Source organism: Ammodytes marinus, assembly GCF_949987685.1.
Source record: "Ammodytes marinus genome assembly, chromosome: 13".
Lineage (NCBI taxonomy): Eukaryota > Metazoa > Chordata > Actinopteri > Uranoscopiformes > Ammodytidae > Ammodytes > Ammodytes marinus.
This window is the reverse complement of record NC_137217.1, coordinates 28,605,886-28,625,338: the sequence shown is the minus strand read 5'-3', so window position 1 is coordinate 28,625,338 and position 19,453 is coordinate 28,605,886. Positions and strand designations below refer to the sequence as shown.

The 19,453-nt window shown below is 40.2% G+C and overlaps 3 protein-coding genes across 5 annotated transcripts in view; 1 reads left to right on the top strand and 2 right to left on the bottom strand.

The window, feature by feature from the left end:
- Positions 1–1,472, bottom strand: part of atg5 (ATG5 autophagy related 5 homolog) — a 40,635-nt gene extending 39,163 nt beyond the window's left edge. The window contains exons 1-2 of one of the 2 annotated variants that reach the window (XM_080039165.1): positions 1,406–1,472; positions 212–379 (exon numbers count right to left, since the gene is read on the bottom strand). In XM_080039165.1, coding sequence (XP_079895291.1) covers positions 212–319 — 108 coding nt within the window. In that variant the 5' untranslated portion in view covers positions 320–379; positions 1,406–1,472. Of the gene's footprint in view, positions 1–211; positions 380–477; positions 530–1,405 lie in introns of those variants that run through there. The other variant, XM_080039166.1, reaches the window with a different exon arrangement.
- A 716-nt stretch (positions 1,473–2,188) lies between these two features.
- On the top strand, positions 2,189–7,362 carry dctn3 (dynactin 3 (p22)). Its single transcript, XM_080040181.1, has 7 exons — positions 2,189–2,339; positions 4,400–4,484; positions 5,167–5,253; positions 5,685–5,768; positions 5,886–5,944; positions 6,229–6,288; positions 6,721–7,362. The coding sequence occupies exons 1-7, from the start codon at positions 2,238–2,240 to the stop codon at positions 6,805–6,807; spliced, it is 564 nt and encodes a 187-aa protein (XP_079896307.1). The 5' UTR covers positions 2,189–2,237; the 3' UTR covers positions 6,808–7,362.
- Positions 7,363–8,078: 716 nt separating this feature from the next.
- Positions 8,079–15,119, bottom strand: etsrp (ETS1-related protein). Of its 2 annotated transcripts, none has more exons than XM_080039880.1 (8): positions 15,017–15,119; positions 14,511–14,592; positions 12,824–12,952; positions 12,619–12,693; positions 12,158–12,310; positions 11,673–11,939; positions 11,203–11,321; positions 8,079–9,279 (listed from the first exon to the last, which is right to left on the bottom strand). In XM_080039880.1, exons 2-8 carry the CDS (start codon positions 14,590–14,592, stop codon positions 8,989–8,991), a joined length of 1,116 nt encoding a protein of 371 aa, XP_079896006.1. In that variant the 5' UTR covers positions 15,017–15,119; the 3' UTR covers positions 8,079–8,988. The 2 variants fall into 2 exon arrangements, with proteins under 2 accessions (XP_079896006.1, XP_079896007.1); XM_080039881.1 differs by having other exon boundaries at positions 12,824–12,919.
- Positions 15,120–19,453: the final 4,334 nt, after the last annotated feature.

The window sequence follows — 19,453 nt, the reverse complement described above, 5'->3', positions numbered from 1 at the left end:
CTCACAATTAATGAGTCGTTTAACATCCCTAATTCTAAAAAAAAGGCCAAAGAGTATCTGTACACAGACAGACAGACAGACAGACAGACAGACAGACAGACAGACAGACAGACAGACAGACAGACAGATAGATAGATAGATAGATAGATAGATAGATAGATAGATAGATAGATAGACAGACAGACAGACAGACAGACAGACAGACACTCACATAGTATGGCTCTGGCTCTCTCTCGGTGACCTCATCCTGGTTGAGTGTGAAGCATGTTGGGATGCGGCCGAACCAGACGTCTCTCAACACGTCCTTGTCATCTGCCATTCTGCTGCTGCGGCTCCCAGAGGCTCATAGAAGAAACTCACACACACACAAGACGGGTCCCTGGAAACAATAGAATAGATTATATTAGATTAGATTAGCCAAACTGTTAGAAATACAATGACATTTTGCTGATGACTCTGAGAATTAGAAGCATTCACTGTTTAGTTGGGTGGATGGATGGATGGATGGATGGATGGATGGATGGATAGAACGATAGAGGGAGGGATAGATAGATGGACAGATGGATATATAGATAGATTTTGATGTTTTTTTTAATTGAAATGTACAATATTTATATACATGGATAGATAAAAGCCCCTATTTGTATTTTTTTCTAAACATTTATAGAGATGTCATAATACTGTGAATTAAATGGTTATGAAAACACATAAGGAAGTATTTTGAAAGCTCATAGAATAGCATTTTTCAACAAAGCAGCATAACTCGTGAAAACACCATCTTTTTTTATCACTTTCTCTGATGCTGCTGCAAAGAAAATGACTGAACTTTCCTCAACAGACTCGTAGAAGATAAGCAGTATCTTGATGAACACATTGAATAATCTATGCTTCCTCGTTAAGTAAAGTCTGCTCTGTTCCCTCCCTACATACAGCCTCCATGTTACATTACAAGCCCAGTCTGTTGTCCAGGCGAATGCGCAGCTATTTGTTTATATGAATTTAGACATTAGTATGTAAAAAAAAATTCAACTTAGTCTTTATTTTCCTCCCAAAATTCACAACCATCTCCCTCGTTTAATAAAACTTTAAGCAACACTAGCTCAAAACCCACACTGCTACGTAGCCTAGTAACACTTTGTAAATCAGGTTAAGGTTAAACAGATACGTCGTTATGATGTGTTAAGGGACTAGTTACTAAGTTATGGTCCAACCTGTCAAACTACGCAGATGTAAAGCAAAAACACCTGACGTTAGCTTCAGAGCTAGGTGAGCTAACATATCGAATAATTCTATTTTTACCATAAATATATAGGTTTTTTGCTTCCTGTGTTTGGCTAGTATTGTCCGCAAACATTATAAATGTCCTGTGTGAAGGTGGGGTAGTTATATGGGAGAGAAAGCTTACTTTTTGTCGATGTTTTGCAGTCGGTTTGAATGGAAGTAGCAGAAGGGCCGTGACTGTCGCTGCTGTCATTCCCCTGCTGTCACCGGAAAAACAAAACTCACTCGCAGTGGAGACAGCGCCTCCAGTAGGAATCTATTAGTACTGCATTGACCACGACAGAGATAACTTTAATCTGAAAATTTCTGAGTTTTTCCCCTATGGTTTCTCCTAAGAATATTAGTATTCCAATAAACTGTATGAATATCGCCCCCTTCCCCTGCTGTCAAATTGTTTTGTTTTTTGTTTTTTTAAACCTACAATGGTCATTATATGCCATCGTTCCATTGTACTAAAAGTAGCCTAAGTTAAATTATTTTGTTAATTTATCATTAATAAATGTTTCTTATTAAAAATATAAATGGGTAAATATATTATATATTGATGATAGCATACTATAAGAAACAAACAACAGTTTCCGCCTTGCAGGTTGCATTATGTATGATGTGACCATTTAGAAAAAACACATTTTCCCACATTTCCCAAAATGCCTGTTTTGCAAAGCACAGATCATCAGCTATAAAGATACAAACATTGTGTGTTTTGGACTACAAATTATCAAATTAATAATTAAAGTTAGTTGGTTAGTTTTATAGTTAGTGTGGTTCGGCCTGATAAAATGTTTACCCTATTCTACTGCAGTGTGTCGCTTTATAAACACTGTGGCCACACTCCAGCACGGTAGGTGGCGGTAGAGTCACTTTAGACGCTATGTGCCGGTAGATAAAAAGTAGTAGAAGAAGACGAATAGGAAGTGAAGGCTGTTGGTTTGTTGTGTCCATTAGTAGCAGCAAAAATGGATAAACAACTTCTGGCAGATGATTTGGAAATGCGTATCGCGTCGCTGGAGAGCCAAATATACGGAGACCGGAGAAACAAGGGTGGAAAGCCCGCCAAGGTTTGTCCTGAATAACCATAATAATGTCTGTTCTGGTGATGGGTGGGCTATTAGCTGCGGTTAGCTTAGAAATGCTAATGACAGCCTTTTCATATTTATTATTCACTTTTCTAATGTCTATTCTAAACTTGATGTATTTTAGTCCTGATGTATTTCATGCCCCTGTAAAGCACTTTGAATGGGCTTGTGTCGGAATTGTGCTATATAAATAAACCTGCCTTGACAAGCCCTGTCAGTGGGAGAAGAGTAAACGCCCTTTTTTATTTTAATACAAAGATTATTCAAAATTAGTTTTATTCTCTTCACTGCTGTATCAATAACATTGGTGCTGTATTCATATTTATACACCAGATAAACAGCTACGCGGTTTAGCTATTTAGCTTCAACCCGGCTATTTGTGTATACATGTTTTAATCGCATTTATTGAAAAGCTACAAAGACATTACCAGCTTCTAATAAGGATATCTCTAAAGTACTAATCTCCACAGGATCGACCAATTTAGATAGCGAACTATCATAAATAAAAACGTTCTAGATTCTAGATAAAGACCATAAACAAATAATAGAGCAATGGGCCTAAGTAGCCTAAGTTACATTTTATTCAATAATTAAATTCCATGGCGCTTTGAACCTTTGTCAAACAGTTCTGATAGATAGATAGATAGATAGATAGATAGATAGATAGATAGATAGATAGATAGATAGATAGATAGATAGATAGATAGATAGATAGATACCAATCGGTATTGGGGGTTAATATTTAAATGTTGCTGTAAATCGTATTGTTAGTGTTCAGCCAGTGAATGAGGCGTTTCATCAGAGTATCATATGATGTGATGAACCCAGTTAACTCACAAAGGACCATTTCATTGAAGTGGATTTGTGTCCTCGGGTTATGTCATATAGTAGTTGTTAGAGCCATATTTTATGTTAGTTTAAAATCTATTATTATATTGATGAATTCCTATTTGAGTTAAGGGATGTTTATGGTTTATTCTTATTTATTTAAATATTAGATTTACTTTGGATTAATCGGGGGTATAGCCTAATTAGAGGCAGCCGGTATAGAGTGGGTGGGGCCACCAAGCAGCCAGGTTAAGAAGGAGGAAAGGAGCCACTGACAGGGTGGAACAGGGGGAATCGAGACTGCTTAAACCTCACGTTCTGAAATGTTCTGTGATAAGAGAAAATAAATCATCTGAAAAGAAGCCACAAGACTCCTGCGTATAATTGAACAGAGTGTGCGAGTCCAGCGAGCGATCCCCTGTACAGTGAAAAGTTTCAAAACTAAGGTTAAAAACTGGCCACAACAGTAGTGGTGGAGAAAGTTACAGTTCTTAAGTCTCCTGCTTCTTAATAAGGTTTTTCATTATTTATTTATAATGTTTGACAGGAGTTGACTTTAAATTACAACTGTAAATGTAATGTTAACTAGTAGAAAAGCGTCTTCGTAATCCAAATGTGCTGAGAATGAGACGTAGACATTAGATATTTCTGTTATAAACTATGCGTAACTATCTACAATATAGATTTTTTTTAAATGCGTTTTAAATCTTGGCATTTTGCATCTATTTAAATTTATTTGGCTTGTTAGTGTGTAGAGCTAGACATGACAATTTGCAGTATGTAGGTCAACTACATACTGCAAAATCTCATGTCCCTGTAAATGTGCACAATTTAAGATGCCATGTTTACTGTTATTGCTGCAACCTGTAGCTCCCTTCTACACTTGATTTTGAAGTGTTGTGCTTGTGTACAACATGTGATCAGTGCCACATAGTATTACACAACATTTCTGAGATATTAATTGAGTAAGTTTCTCTGGCTTTCCTAAACCGTTGTAAGTGACTGACATTAAGTGTGAAGTTAGTGATTCTGGAGAATGATTTGTCAATTATTCTTTTTTTAAAGCAGTGAATATCTCCTCAAAGGCAGAGTATGTATGTAAACAAAGGGCCCACCGTAGCAACATGCCCGTTTACAGAGCCTAGGCTGTGTATATTAACACTAGTAACACTCTTAAGCTTTAAATCTAACCCTGGTGTTCCCCTGTCCTGCAGTGTGTGGAGTCTCTGACCAGGATTCAGGCCGGTTTGACCAACACGGCCAACAAGAGAGAACGAGTCAAAATCCTCCACAAGAAGAGTGAGTACAGCGCTGTGTTACATCAGCCCTGAAAGCCTGTGTTATTACTGCAGTATTACTTTAAAGACCTACTTCACCGGTTGGAATTTGAAGGTGTTTTGAACTCTGAGATCCTATGTAGTATACATGTGCAAACATTTTTGAAACCGGTTCATCCTAGCCTGAGAAAAGGCAGAAAGAGTGTTTTATGGTCTCACTGTCTAACCCTACATTTTACTAGTGTGACGTCACACAAGTAAAAATGTAGGGTTAGGATTAACAGGACAGATTTTATTATGATAGAACGCCAGTTCCATATGGGTGAAGTATTTCTTTAAATGTATTTATTTATCTGTGGAATTAAGGACACTATTTACAGTTATTTAAGAGTCATATTCTGCAGGGTTTGCCATGAAGCTGCAAAAATATTCATCTACAATATAGTTGTATGAATATAGAGTGATTTAACACATATATTAACGTACAAATATCACTTTCTTCTCCTTTTATCTATAAGGCTTAAAGGGCCCCCCTGGCCCCTACTACTTAAATATCTCATGAATAGTCATTCATTCCTGACATAGTGTGCCCACAATGCTGCATAGTGCAGGTGAAAAGTTCAAATTGTGCAGGATGTTTTCTGTAGTCATATGTAAGACTTTCTTTGTTGATATGTCTTGTTGTTGTTGTTGTTGTGCTGCAGTTGAGGACCTGCTGAAATACCTGGACCCGCAGTTCACTGACCACATCACGGTGCCCGACGCCATGAAGCTGGAGTTCATCCTCGCTGGTAAGACGAACACAGAGATGATCTATTTGCCATAGCTTGGTTATTTATTTTTTATTTTTTGTTAACGTGGGGTTTACCTTTTGGGTATTTTCATCTATGGTAAAAGTGTTTACCAATTAAAACCAATTGGTGTGTGTGTGTGTGTGTGTGTGTGTGTGTGTGTGTGTGTGTGTGTGTGTGTGTGTGTGTGTGTGTGTGTGTGTGTGTGTGTGTGTGTGTGTGTGTGTGTGTGTGTGTGTGTGTGTGTGTGTGTGTGTGTGTGTGTGTGTGTGTGTGTGTGTGTGTGTGTGTGTGTGTGTGTGTGTGTGTGTGTGTGTGTGTGTGTGTGTGTGTGTGTGTGTGTGTGTGTGTGTGTGTGTGTGTGTGTGTGTGTGTGTGTGTGTGTGTGTGTGTGTGTGTGTGTGTGTGTGTGTGTGTGCGTGTGTCCACAGAGGAGGACTTCCTTCTGTCCCAGGCTGCTTTGCTGGAGCAGGTCAGCACCATGCAGCCGCTGCTGGACAGCAACTACATCAGAGGTCAGTCCCCCCCCCCCCTCCCCTCCATAGAGGCTCAGTCCTCTTCACAGCAGACCCGGGTTAGAATCCAGGTCGTACTGTGTGTTCACTCTGTCTGTCTGTCTCTCTCGCTAACAGACGTTCCAGAACATGCCACCAAGCTGCAGCGCCTCTCACAGATTCACATCAAGGAACAGGTGACACTCAGCTCTGTCTGTCTGTCTGTCTGTCTGTCTGTCTGTCTGTCTGTCTGTCTGTCTGTCTGTCTCCTTCTGTCTGTCTGTCTATCTATCTATCTATCTATCTATCTATCTATCTATCTATCTATCTATCTATCTATCTATCTATCTATCTATCTATCTATCTATCTATCTATCTATCTATCTATCTATCTATCTATCTATCTATCTATCTATCTATCTATCCATCATTACATTGTATATTTTTTTCATTGACTCCTCCTTGTGTGTCTTGTTTACAGGACCAAACTGAGGCTCAGTCCCAGGAAGTCAAGAAGCTTTTCGAGGAATACAACAAAATGGTACGCTTACATTTTTCATTAATTGAAATAAAAATCACCACAAAGCAAAGTCTAGAGCTCCACCATGTTTCTACAGTAGCACAGAATGGACAAACTTAACAGCCTTACGTGTTTTTAATAAGTGGGTGTCTCGGGGGGAAAATCACCTGTTGGAAGACCAAGAAGAAGTACTATAAAATAAATTAATAGATACATCTTCACCTCATCACTTGATATTGTGGAAAGACTTGAGGCAGTGGTGGATGATGCCATCTTTAGTAACTATAGCTTCTGGTCCTTGAAGGCCACCGTAGCTTCTGTTAATTCTCATAAGTGGAGCAAGGGGGCGTGTGCAATCTAGAATCTCACCATTAGATGTCGCCAAAATACTCCAATATTACACACTGTACCTTTTAATGACATGATAACTAACCCCTGACTTGTGATTGGCAGATGTTCCTGTTGTCAAAGCAGTTCACCCAATGGGACGAGACTTTGAGGAAGCTGGAGGAGGCTAAGGGCATTCGGCCTGTGGAGTAGCTGCTGTACACACACACACACACACACACACACACACACACACACACACACACACACACACACACACACACACACACACACACACACACACACACACACACACACGAGCACACACACACACACGAGCACACACACACACACACAGACACAGATAAGCACGCGCATACACACACACACACATACCTATGAGTATGGCGACGAGATATCGCAACATTTCATGTTTTTTTTTAACAGCTATTCAAATTGTCACTGTAACTTAATTCAATCGGGATATATAACATTTATTCGCCAAATTTACCCACTCTATTGTTCGTTTTTAGAAAAAAATCTCCATTTTAAGGAAATAATCCTAAAAAACACTTGATCTGAGGTGGTTCAAATGCAAGCTCATATTTCTTGTGTGATGTATTTATTTTCTCCAGTGCTGCAAACACATGTAGTATATACAATTTGCGCCTGTAATTTCTCTATTAATATACCTGCTTATGTGTGGACTTACTGGTTAAACTGGAGGTTAAGTTCAATAAATAAAATAAATATTCATTGTGTGTGGAGTGTGGAGTGTCTGTTGTTGCTGTGGTTACAGATTGAAGATTCTACCCGTTAATAACACTGTATCATTTATTTGAAGCCATAATATGTCTGAAATATATGTTAGATAAGTGAAAAACACAACCATGTGACTCGTATTATAAACCATATAGTGTGTTCTTTTTGTATCAGTCAAACTGGAACGTTAACGGACGGTTGGAAATGGTTTCTCTGCGATTATTTATCTATTAACAAACAGTGAGGCCTACAGCTTTTCATGTGTTCATATTGACTTCACTTGTTACACATTCCAACACTGCAAACCGCTCACAAGACATAAGAGTTTTTCTTGCCCTATATATTGTTATTGCCCTCTCACATGATTTGTAAACCTAGTTTTGTCATGTCATAAAGCAGAATTAAGGTTAATACGATAAATATGACTTTTATCTTTGATTTTGCTTGTGTGTGTGTGTGTGTGTGTGTGTAGGCCTACCTCTTTGTAAGTTTTGAACATTTTCCGATTTCATTGGATTGTCACAATACTTATGATGGACAAGTATTCTAAAAAAGTTATGTTTACTTATTTAAGTTACCCCTCCCTTCTACCTTATTCTAGTTCTATGGAATCACAAACAACTTGTATAGAGTGAGTCTCTCCTCACACATCTATGCTTATGTACAGTTTATTTACACAGAACAATCCATCACAGCGGCTAAAACCTTCACAGTGAGTGCTTGAAAACAGTCTCAGTTTATGTCATTCTGATTAGCAACAGAGGTAGACATGAGTTTTGTATGATAAAAATATACATAATAATAATAATAATAAATGCACAAAACTCTACATCACTCATATTAAAACACTATTTACAGATCAAATCATTCTTACAAAAAACACCACATGAAAATAAGGACCCGGATGTTGCATAAAGTATCTAGTAGTAAGTTATAGTGCTTAAAAATGCCCGAGTTCTGCAGTTTATTTGGAAGACATTCATTGTGTAGGACCTATTATTTAAGAGAAGGCCACATATTGACCGACTTCATGATGGTTTTATGAGTTGTTTGTCGTTTTTTTTTATTCCCTGAAAAAATGCAGCAAGCAAATTGACCCTGCGTTCCAATCCCCAATACTTCTCACTATTGAGTATGCCAGAAAAAGATTTAGGATGTGCCTGACTCCCAATACATGCAGGTCAATTGTAGTATGCTGAAAATACATAGATGCCCACTAACTCCAATAGAATTTTAGATTGTTCATCTTTATTCTTGACATTTCTTGATAATATGAAAAAAAATCTTCCTTATCTGACTTTTTTTTTCGCTCCTGTGGCCCTAAAACTCTTCTGTACTTTAGTATGTATTGTAGTAAAAAGAAAAAGTATGTGATTTGGAACGCAGGGTGAGTCTTGCCTGCTACAACCCCTCCCCCACCCATGAGGAGGCTGCAGTTTAGCCAAGGGTTCGAGGCTAAACTGTGTTCACTTTGTAGGCTGTAGTACTCCTTCAAAAAAATGTGTTGGTCACTCCCCAGCCATTCAGCACCAATAGTCTCTGTCAGGCACACACACACACACACACACACACACACACACACACACACACACACAGAGAGAGAGAGTCTCTGCATGTCACCCTGTTCCCCCCTTAGTTCGAGGCCCACGTTTCACTGCTGTGCTCTGACGTTGTGGCCGCCGCCGCCGCCCCGGAGCCCTGCCACGACTCTGCTGTGTTTGTGGGCAAAACGTTCAGACTGGTGAGGACCTCCTGCGCAGTCTTCCCCAGCATGCCCTGGATGTCGCAGGCGAAGCGGTACACGTAGCGCTTGCCGGCCGTCTTGTGGATGATGTTCTTGTGGTAGTAGTAGCGCAGGCCGCGGCTCAACTTCTCGTAGTTCATCTTGGGTTTGTTCTTGCACTGGCCCCAACGCTTTGCAACCTGGGGGATCAACAACAACAAAAAAATACCAAGAGATGAAGAGTTGAACTTTTAGAACTCTATATGCATGGTGGATAGATAGGTATATACTATCTATGGGTAGAATAAGTTCTCAGATCTTTTAAGTAAGGAAACATTTCCCCCATTACAATTGCATGTATTTTAAATTTGTACTTAAATCAAAGTTCAGGCGTGGCCAACTATCAACAAAATGTGCTTTACTTAGCATGCAGTGTTTCACTGTTTTAGCTGCTCGAGGTGGCTCTAATTTAACTTCTTTGTATAGCCTACTGGTCGGTAGTTTAGTCACAATCAACTCAATCAAGGAGTCAGGCTGAATATATGTTATAAGCATATACAGTTAAAGCTATACTGTACGATCTGAGAGAGCTAGCATGATTTGAAATTAGCTTGTCCTCGGAGTTCCGTTTAACTCCTCCCTCTCCCCTCGGGACTCCCTCCCCCACCCCTCGACACACAGCCGTGCACGAGCGCTGCTGGCTGCACTTCCCAATTGCACTGTTTACCAGTGATTGTTAACATTTAACTCACACACACAAACACTCACACATAGGCTACATGCAGAAAAGGCCCCAAAGTTTATAGGTTACAGTGTTGTTATTTCTTATAGAGTGTTGAGATGAGTTTTGTTCAGTGTGGATTACAGTATAGCTGTCAGTTAGTGGCCGTGACGTCTGTCTGGTAAGTTCCTTTTCTCTTCTCTCTCGGTCAGGTGTGTGAGCGCGCATGTTGCCGCAGTAGTCGACACAGTTGAAACGTGTTTATGTGAATCACCCGTGTGTGAGTAAGTACATGCAGTCCCGATCGCTGTTATAAGTTACAGTTTATGGATGTTATTGATGGCCGCGATTCGCAGGTGGCAACAGCTGTTCTAACGTCTCCTCACGAGCGGAATGTAAGCCTGTGTCTCTTTTCCTGCGATCTATGCTGCTGTGCCTGTGAAAGAAGGAAAATAAAGAGCGGAAAAACCATACTCCTCTTCTCATGCTTATAGTCTGACGTTTTTGGCCTTAAGTGGTGTTCTGGCCGACACCTCTGAAGTGAAACCAGTGATAAGCAGATCAGCGCGGTACCGGTAAGCGACATCCACCAGTTTCCTCCGCTACACTAGGCTACATGATGAAAGATACAGAGCAGTAGCCTACTTAAAAATATAGCCTACTATTTAATCTTTGGGTTTTGGGGAAAGTAGCAAGTCTTGTCAAGTCAAAAGGCTCAAGTCACGAGTCATTGATGTTAAAGTCCAAGTCAAGTTGCAAGTCTCTTTACATTTTGTCAAGTCGAGTCTCAAGTCATCAAATTCATGACTCGAGTCTGACTCGAGTCCAAGCCATGTGACTCGAGTCCACACCTCTGGTAACTTCTGTGTAGGTTCCATTGTGTAAGCTTGTTATGCTACTTCCACTAGGTCTAGTCCACTGCCAGGTAGCCTACTACGATATGGCACGAACGCTTTCTCTGCCCTCCGTGAACGCGCTCAGGCTCGCACACAGAGGGGAGAGAACGCGCAGGATTGTGATTGGTTCTTTAGATACGGGTCCATCGTCTCCGATTGGTCAGCATTTTAACAGGTTTATAGAAGGTACAGAATTTGGGGGTTTTTCGTTTCTTTTTCATTGCCCATAAGTCATTTATTGCTGTTGGGGTGTAAAAAGCACTTTTCACAACATATTAAAAAGTGCATATTGCAGATAATCTCCTATGATGCCTTTAATGTCTTAATGAGAAATGTAAGTTGTAGCTACAGTTGTTAAAGATATGAAGTGCACTAAACCAGCACAATGGTTCCCCTATTACGAAATAGCATCAAATGGAAACACTCAAGTAAAAGTAACCCAAATTGTCCTTAGGTAGCCTACACCACTTGAGTAAATGTCTAATTATAAATGAACTGTTCCTTACCTCTGCGGGGTCCGACATCTTAAACTCCCAGCCGTCTCCCGTCCAGCAGATGAAGGTCCGGTTGGAAGAATCCAGAAGTAACTCCAGTAGAAACTGCCACAACTGGATTGGACCAGAACCTGAATGATTGCATGGACAAAAAATGATAGATTGATTAATTTGGTTGCATATGGGCAACTGGGGTTAAAATGGCAACTTATTTTTTTATAAACCTATAATTATTAGTTGTTGCAGAAGAACTTAGATCTCTTAACTTAAGTAAAAGAATAAATATCTGCATATAAATGTTGTGTTGTGTGTACAATTCTAATCTTCATTCAAAATTGTTCCTGAGTATTATCAGCTAAAAGAACTAAGGTTATCAAAAGCGTTATAGGCTGCTATTATACAACCTATGAATTCATTATTATTGCTCGCTACAGAGTTACTAGATTCAAAGGAGCAGCTTATATGACATGACAAAAACTAACCTGGATAAGTGGACATCCCCGGCATGTGTCCCTCCCGGTCTGACCTATTGGGGTGTGTGTTCTTGCGTTTGACCACACGGGGGCAGTACTGGTCTGTGGACTGAGGGCCGTGGTTGGAGGAGGGGCATGAGGCTTGGGGCTGGCCGGGCAGAGGCGCACTGAAGCCGGGAGAGGAGTATCCAGGCCAGAAGGCGGCCGGCTGCCTCTGGCCGTCTGAGTCGTACAGCTCAGCTGCAGAGTGACGTGAGTAGCTCTGGTCCGCCTCACCTGGAAACAAAGCGGTAGATTAGAACCCTGAATTCTGTGTGTGTGTGTGTGTGTGTGTGTGTGTGTGTGTGTGTGTGTGTGTGTGTGTGTGTGTGTGTGCGTGCGTGCGTGCGTGCGTGCGTGTGTGAGCGTGCGTGCGTGCGTGTATGTGTATCACAAGTCTGAGCATGTGTGTGTGCGTGTTTTTAAAATATCCAAAGGTGAGAAACGTGTCTTACTTTGCTGTGTATTTGAGCCTTTTCCAGTCAGAAAGGAGCTGTGGCTGCCCTCCATGGCGGGGCTGAACTGTGCGCTCTGGGGCACCAGGCTCTGGTAGGTCTGTGGAGGCTCCGGGTAGGCTGTCTGTGGCTGCTCTACTGTCAGTCCATCAGCTAATAAAATAAATAAATCAAAAAGACAAAAATAAAATGTTAGTCACAAAAAGAAATGCCTATAAAAGCCTATTTGGTAACACTTTACAATAAGGTACACACAATTGTGTTACCTACTACATATATACATTTGTTTGTGCTATAACACATAAAAAACACTTATGTGGCAGGTAATACTAAAACAAACTATGTTGTAGGTAACACAACAAAATAACCTATGTAGTAGATAACACATATCTATAGTAGGTACTACAATTTTGTGGAGTGTTATCGCCTATTTTTTACATAACCTTGTCCTATAGGCTTACCATGTGGATATGTGGCCCACCAGTTGAACTCTGGGTATGAATCCATGCTGAAGAGGCCAGTGTCACCAGCCGTCACTATGCCATAGAAAAAAAATATGTTAAAAGTAAGTTAAATAATAAGTTAAAAAACACAACAATATGACTCATATTATAAACCATGACAGTGTGTTCTTTGTGTATTCTTTTTTGTATTTTGAGGCTTCACCTTTGGGGTCATAGGGGTGCGAGGCCTTAGGCGGCTCTGTGTAGCTGCTACTGCTGCTCTCTGTGACGTACTGCTGTTGTCCTGGTGCTTTACTGTCTAACAGAAAAGACAGGTCTTCACCAGGGCAGTCTGGAGGTTAAACAACAGGCACAGAGGGGGGTCAGTGAGGGAGGAAGAAGCAGGATGGAGGAGGCTCAGTTCATGCTTGTAAAAGGACCACACCAATGGGTTTTTGTTTATCTCACACGCTTTACATTAGGCCTTACAATGGTTTCCATTTCTTTTCAGCATATGGTGTGAATATTCCCTTGCAGAGACAGTCGAGACAGTGATACGTAGCATTCAATATTAAGCCACCTTTATTTGTTTTTATAATAATTTGGTGTTATTTCATGATTGATGCATCTTTCCAACCTGCTAAATCACAGCTAAAGTACCATAACTTTAGCAGACAATAGGCTAAAAGCAGCTTCTCAAAAGCCTCTCAAGCACGTCTCATGTCTCTGCAAGTCAATTTTCTTACCATGCTGAAATACACTGAAACCAAAATGCCTTAAAGTAAAATTCATGTTTTAAAAAAAATGCTAAATTCATTGCTATGGTCCTTTAAGTTTTAAGTTGTTAATAACAGCTGCAGCAAAAGAGGAGGCATAAAATGATTGTGTAAGTCTCTGTTTTTTTGTTGTTTCTTTAAAAAAAAAATCTTGGATGTTGACAAAAGAAAAAGCAGTTTGTTTACTGTTGAATCAGCAACAGACACTCAAAGGCCCGTGCACCTCAATGGATGGAGCCAGTCGGGAGGAAACGGGGAGGGAGGGAGGAAGAGAGGGAGAGAGAGAGGGAGGGAGAGAGGAAGAGAGGGAGGGAGAGAGAGAGAGAGAAGGAAACGGCAGCGCAGGGAGTGTGTGACAGAGTAGTGTTGGAGGGATGGGGAGCGAGGGAGGAGGGGGCTCTAAATCTGTTGGAGGAGGAAGTCTGGAGGAAAGGATTAGGACAGACAGAGAGGGGAGTGTCTCTAACCTGACCACCCCTGATTCTGTCTGTCTTTGCCTACCTCAGCCCATTCAAGCAGTGTTCACACGCACACACACACACACACACACACACACACACACACACACACACACACACACGTTTGTATGCCTATACTTGTGAGGACATTCATTGACATAAAAAAAATCCCTAGCCCTCTACCCTTACCATAAACGAATGACCTAACCCCAACCCTTACACTCAACCTAACTTAAAACTAATTCATACCTGAACCTAAAACCTAATCTTAACCCACAAACAGCCCTTTTGCAGGCCTGTCACACACACACACACACACACACACACACACACACACACACACACACCCTCCCACCCCCCATTATCCTGATGTAGCCCATGGGTGTGAGCTAACCCCTCTGGTGTCAAGGTCTCATTGAGAAAGCTCTGACAGATGTGATGATACCGTCTGCGCAAATATTTCCTCTGGCCTTCAGCTGCTCAGGTTCAGAGGAAACACATTGTGCTAACATTTAAAAATAACAAAAAAGGAAAAGAAAAAGAAAAGAAAAGAGAAAGCCCTCTGTCTGTGCTTAGAGTCCGAACACTGTATACCGTCAAATGTCCTCATGATATTTGACATAATTGTGATGGGGGGAAAAAACTATCGGTCAGACATGCGATCATATAAACTCACCATAAGACGCAAAGTCAAAGCCAGCCGGCACTTCCTGTGTCCTGAAGTCTTCCGTGTAATATCCAGTCTGGCAAATCTCCATCTGTTTTGAGAGAGTCGTGATTGCAAACCTTTTAATCATCACCATTACAACTCTCACACTGTTGATCACTATCTCAAGGCAGAAGGCCACAGTAAAGGCTAACACTTCATATTATGTTGCAGCTAAAAACAGGTGTTTTGCTTTTGGCAGTGACAGATATAAAAGCAGAATTATCTTCATTTATTTTTGATCACTTTTCTTATAAGACAATGAATCATTTCAGATGTATAATGTCAAATGTTATCAACCCTGTATTTCACAGAACTAAACAACAATCCTCTTACATAAGCCAACTTATCCAGTGGGATCAATTATTAGAGATATTAGGCTGCATGTAATGAATGAAAGACATGACTTCCTGAATTCCTGAATTATTTGAAAACAAAACAAAAAGGCCAAAAATATAATTCCAGGGAAAACCTACCTTTCTTGTCGAGTCCTTGCTGTCTCCCGGTTGTAATGATAATCTCCCAGTACACTTCTTTCTTTCCTCCTGTCTGTCTGTGTCGCTTCTTCCCAGATGTGAATCCCCTATTACTTTGTTTTTAAATGTAGTATTTGCCGCTTCTAGCGCTGTATCAACGAGTGGTCAGTGTGTGGCCGAGACGCGCCCGTTATAAACGCAGCGGATGGTGGGAGGGGCGCGCGCCCGCTGTGTGTCGTGACCAGGTTTGTTTAATATAGAGTGACGTCAGACGCTCCCCTCCCTGACCGCCCCCATCCAGCAAACAGGCAACTAGACATTTCATTCATAAAACACTCAATGAAACCGTAAAAATAGGCTATCACAACTTCGACAACCTGCAATGGTCAAATGAGCAGGCCTATTATGAATAAGGCCAATTATTTCAAATGTTATGAGAGTAGAGGTAGACGATGGAAATACTCAAGTAAAGTATGTAGCCATATCATCAAAGGTGTAGCCTCCTTATGGTGCCTGAGTAAATGTTGTGCTTCATTAGAAATGAACTAAACACACGAGCTAAATGTTCAGTAGGATAAAAGTTAAGATTAAAAACAGAGGATATATCAACTCTATAATATATTTAAAATCTAAATCTAATTAAATACACCTCAGTGTAAAGCATAAATAAGTCATACATTTACTATTGGCCAAAGTCACCACAATAAATCTCTCATATGAATAACTCATTATTGTAGGATTAATCCTATTGAAAAAAGCACAGTCATATCACGAAGTTACGCATGAGTCCCAGTCACACATAAAACACATATCTATAGGCCTACACAATATAGGCTACTGGCAATAACACAGTAGCCTATAACTTTGCTGAAATGAAGTCGCTTTTTAAGTTGTGTAAAGCAGAAAAAGGAAGGCGATGGGATATTTAATTTTGAGAAGAAAATAATAAACTAACTATAGAAACAACACGAGGTGAGTTTACAGCCCTAAAATGGCCTTAAACATGTTTCAAAGCTGCGGTCAACTGATTGTCTTTTTGCGGCCGGACTAAAGTGAGCCGCAGTCTGGGTGGGAGTGATGAAGTGAGCGCCGTTGAAATCAGTTTCTAATGAGGTGGGAGGAAGACAAAAAAAATAAAAATCTCTGTATCTTTAGAAACCATTCGGCAAAACAATGGCCCGTAAAAACACGCGCGCGGACACACACGCACGCACGCAATCACACACACACACACACACACACACAAACAAACACACACACACACACACACACACACACACACACACACACGCAAGTGATCGCTGAAGAAAGTCCGAAATCACGGCGTGAGTGGCTGGAGCAGATAAGGCCGAGCCCAGGGCCTTATATAAACAAACATCTCTGCTATTCTCCACACACACACACACACACAAACACACACACACACACACACACACACACACACACACACACACACACACACACACACACACACACACACACACACAGGAGGGCCAACTCCATCTGGAAAAGTGGAGTTGGGTGAAATCGTGCAGAGAGACGGGAGTCGTGATTGGGAGCCCCGCCTCGAGACAAGGACACAACAGGGATGAAGTTACACAACACGAGGCGATTAACAGCCGTCTGCAGTGAGCCATAGAATATAGAATAGAATATTATACTTTATTTGTCATTGTGCAGTAGAACCATACAACGAGATTTGCTCATGCAGCCTCAAAAACAACAATGCTCACACAGTAAATAGTATAAAATACCTAAAAAAATATAATTAAAGAAATTGTCCTTTTAGTAGGCTAACTTTTAAAGTGCAACTGTGCAACTATGTCAACGCAGACTCACAGCGAGTTAAATTCAGATATTTTGCTCAAGTAAAAGTATTAATATACACTGTAAATATATTCCATAATTATATTATTATAGCACACGTGGAGAATGTTATCAATAAAGGAATAACACATTTGGACATAGGTGGTCTCCACTTGGACATGAAGGGTGAGAAATGGTTATCTGAAAAGTAGCTCCATCTGTCAGATGAATATATTGTGAGAAGAAAGGTTGACATTTTACTATGAGAGGTTTTTGAGCAGAAATAGGAAGCTGCAGAAAATGTATACTACTGAAATAAAGTAGTACTTGAGTTATTAGCCCGGCGTTCTAAATCACATACTTTTTCTTTTTACTACACTACATACTAAAGTACAGAAGAGTATTATGGCCACAGGAGAGAGAAAAAAATCAGATAAGGCAGATTTGTTTAGTTATGTCGAGAAATGTCAAGAAGAAAGACGAATACTGCAAAATGCAATTGGAGTTAGTGGGGCATAGGTATTTTTGGCATGCTGCAATTGACGTGCATGAATTGGAACATCCTAAATCTTTTTCTGGCATACTAAATACAATAGTATGGAAGTATGTTTATTGGAATGCAGGGTAATTGTTCAAAGCTAAAGTGAACTGTCATGGAGCAACACCAAAGCACCAAACCTTTTCATTCAAATCAGAAAAATATTTTAGTGGCAATGTGGTCGTGTGAACTGCCATTTGAACTGAGGACACAAAAGCAAAGGCAGTGTTAAGTCTCTATAGATTTAACACTTGAAGATGTAAACATGAGGCCGAATATGGTATTACCTATTCTGTTCACACAGGCCATTAACAGATGTATTATGGGCTTTCAATGCTTCTGATCCACACAAATGCATTCAAAAGTTGATCTTGTGCTATTGTAAGGCCTCTAGAACAATGAGTCAGTCAAAAAAAGTGGATATCGTCCAAAGTTAGGTTTTGTTTTGAGGCAGAATCTGCTCTGTGTTTCTCTGTGGAAGAATAAAACCAAAAGGAGGGAATATAAAATATCTCAGCTGGCTCCATATCTAACTCAGAAACCAAACCTTTTCCTGCTATAGCTCAAAGACCTACTTCACTAGTGGGAATATGAAGGTTTATTGAACGCGGAGATCCTATGTAGTAGGCTATAAAGGTGCAAACATTTTAGAAATCGGTTCATCCTAGCCTGAGAAAAGGCAGAGAGAGTGTTTTTATGGTCTCACTGCCTAAAACCTACATTTTCACATGTGTGACATCACATATGGTAAAATGTAGGGTTATAGGATTAATAGGACAGCTGGGCCAAGGGAAGACTGAGGAAAGACTGAGGGAAGAAAAACCTCATTCATTATATTATAATAGTGATTTTATAATGATAGAACGCCGGTTCTTTATGGATGAAGTATTCCTTTAAGAGTGGAAAAGTATATTCATGCATGTGTACTCAGTACTTGGTTTGGGCCCCTTTTGCATGAATTATTTCCTCAATTCAAATTCCTTTTCAATGATATTCTAATAATAAGAGTTTCACCTGTATAGACTATTAAACAAAAAGGGATCAAGTTAAAGTGATGAAAGTTACTTTGGACTCATTCTGCTTGGGGCCTCAGCTGAGAAGCCTTAACGCGTCCAGGTCAGGTCAGGTGTGTGTTTGTCTGATTTGGTCTGTTCTGTACACCTGACTATCTATTACATGTCTATCCATCCTGGGAGAGGGATTCCCTTCCTCTGACACTATCACTCAGGTTACTGCCTTTTTGGGGGGCATCACAAGGAAAATGAAATGGTGAAGTGATTGCAATATATTTTTGTATACTATATATAATAATCACAAATATTCCCCTAATCATCAATATATACCACATGCAACATCCTGCCAATATTCACATAAAGAAATAAGAAAAGAACAAAAAAAATCTCCCAATATCTAGTAAGCTTTATCATATTTCTTTATAGATTTTTTTTAATGAACATACACACTGAAAAAACAGCTATATCATATGTTTGACCCAACACACTGCTGAATAGAACCACATGTATTTATGAAGGTTGATTGATATACATTATGCCGGTGTCTAATTTGCATACACATCTGCAGTCCGGTGACTGGTCCTTAATGTGTCATATCATGTCTGCACATTTTGAAGATATTTTCTCAGTTTTGTGTGGATCACAAGAGCTATTTTGGTTTAGATACTTGACTAGTCTCGCAAAGCCAGACCAAACTACAGCAAGTATACTTGACATGCCTTAGTGTCCGCTTTCATTTTCACTGTGGTTAAACTATGATGCAAAAGGCCAGCAGTTGTTTCAGAAAAAGTAAATATCACTCACTCCGAGTCGGCCTACATACTAACGCCGATTTAACCAAATGTCTTCCAACGTATAGTTCAACACGTCTATATGTTAAACACGCAACTAAACATGGATTACTTTTTGTTTTTCCATCCGAGCAGCCATTGTCGGTTTCATGAGAAGCAACTTCAGTGTTAAGCAGTGACTTCACTTCCCAATTTAGAGTGTGTGTGTGTGTGTGTGTGTGTGTGTGTGTGTGTGTGTGTGTGAGAGAGAGAGAGAGAGAGAGAGAGAGAGAGAGAGAGAGAGAGAGAG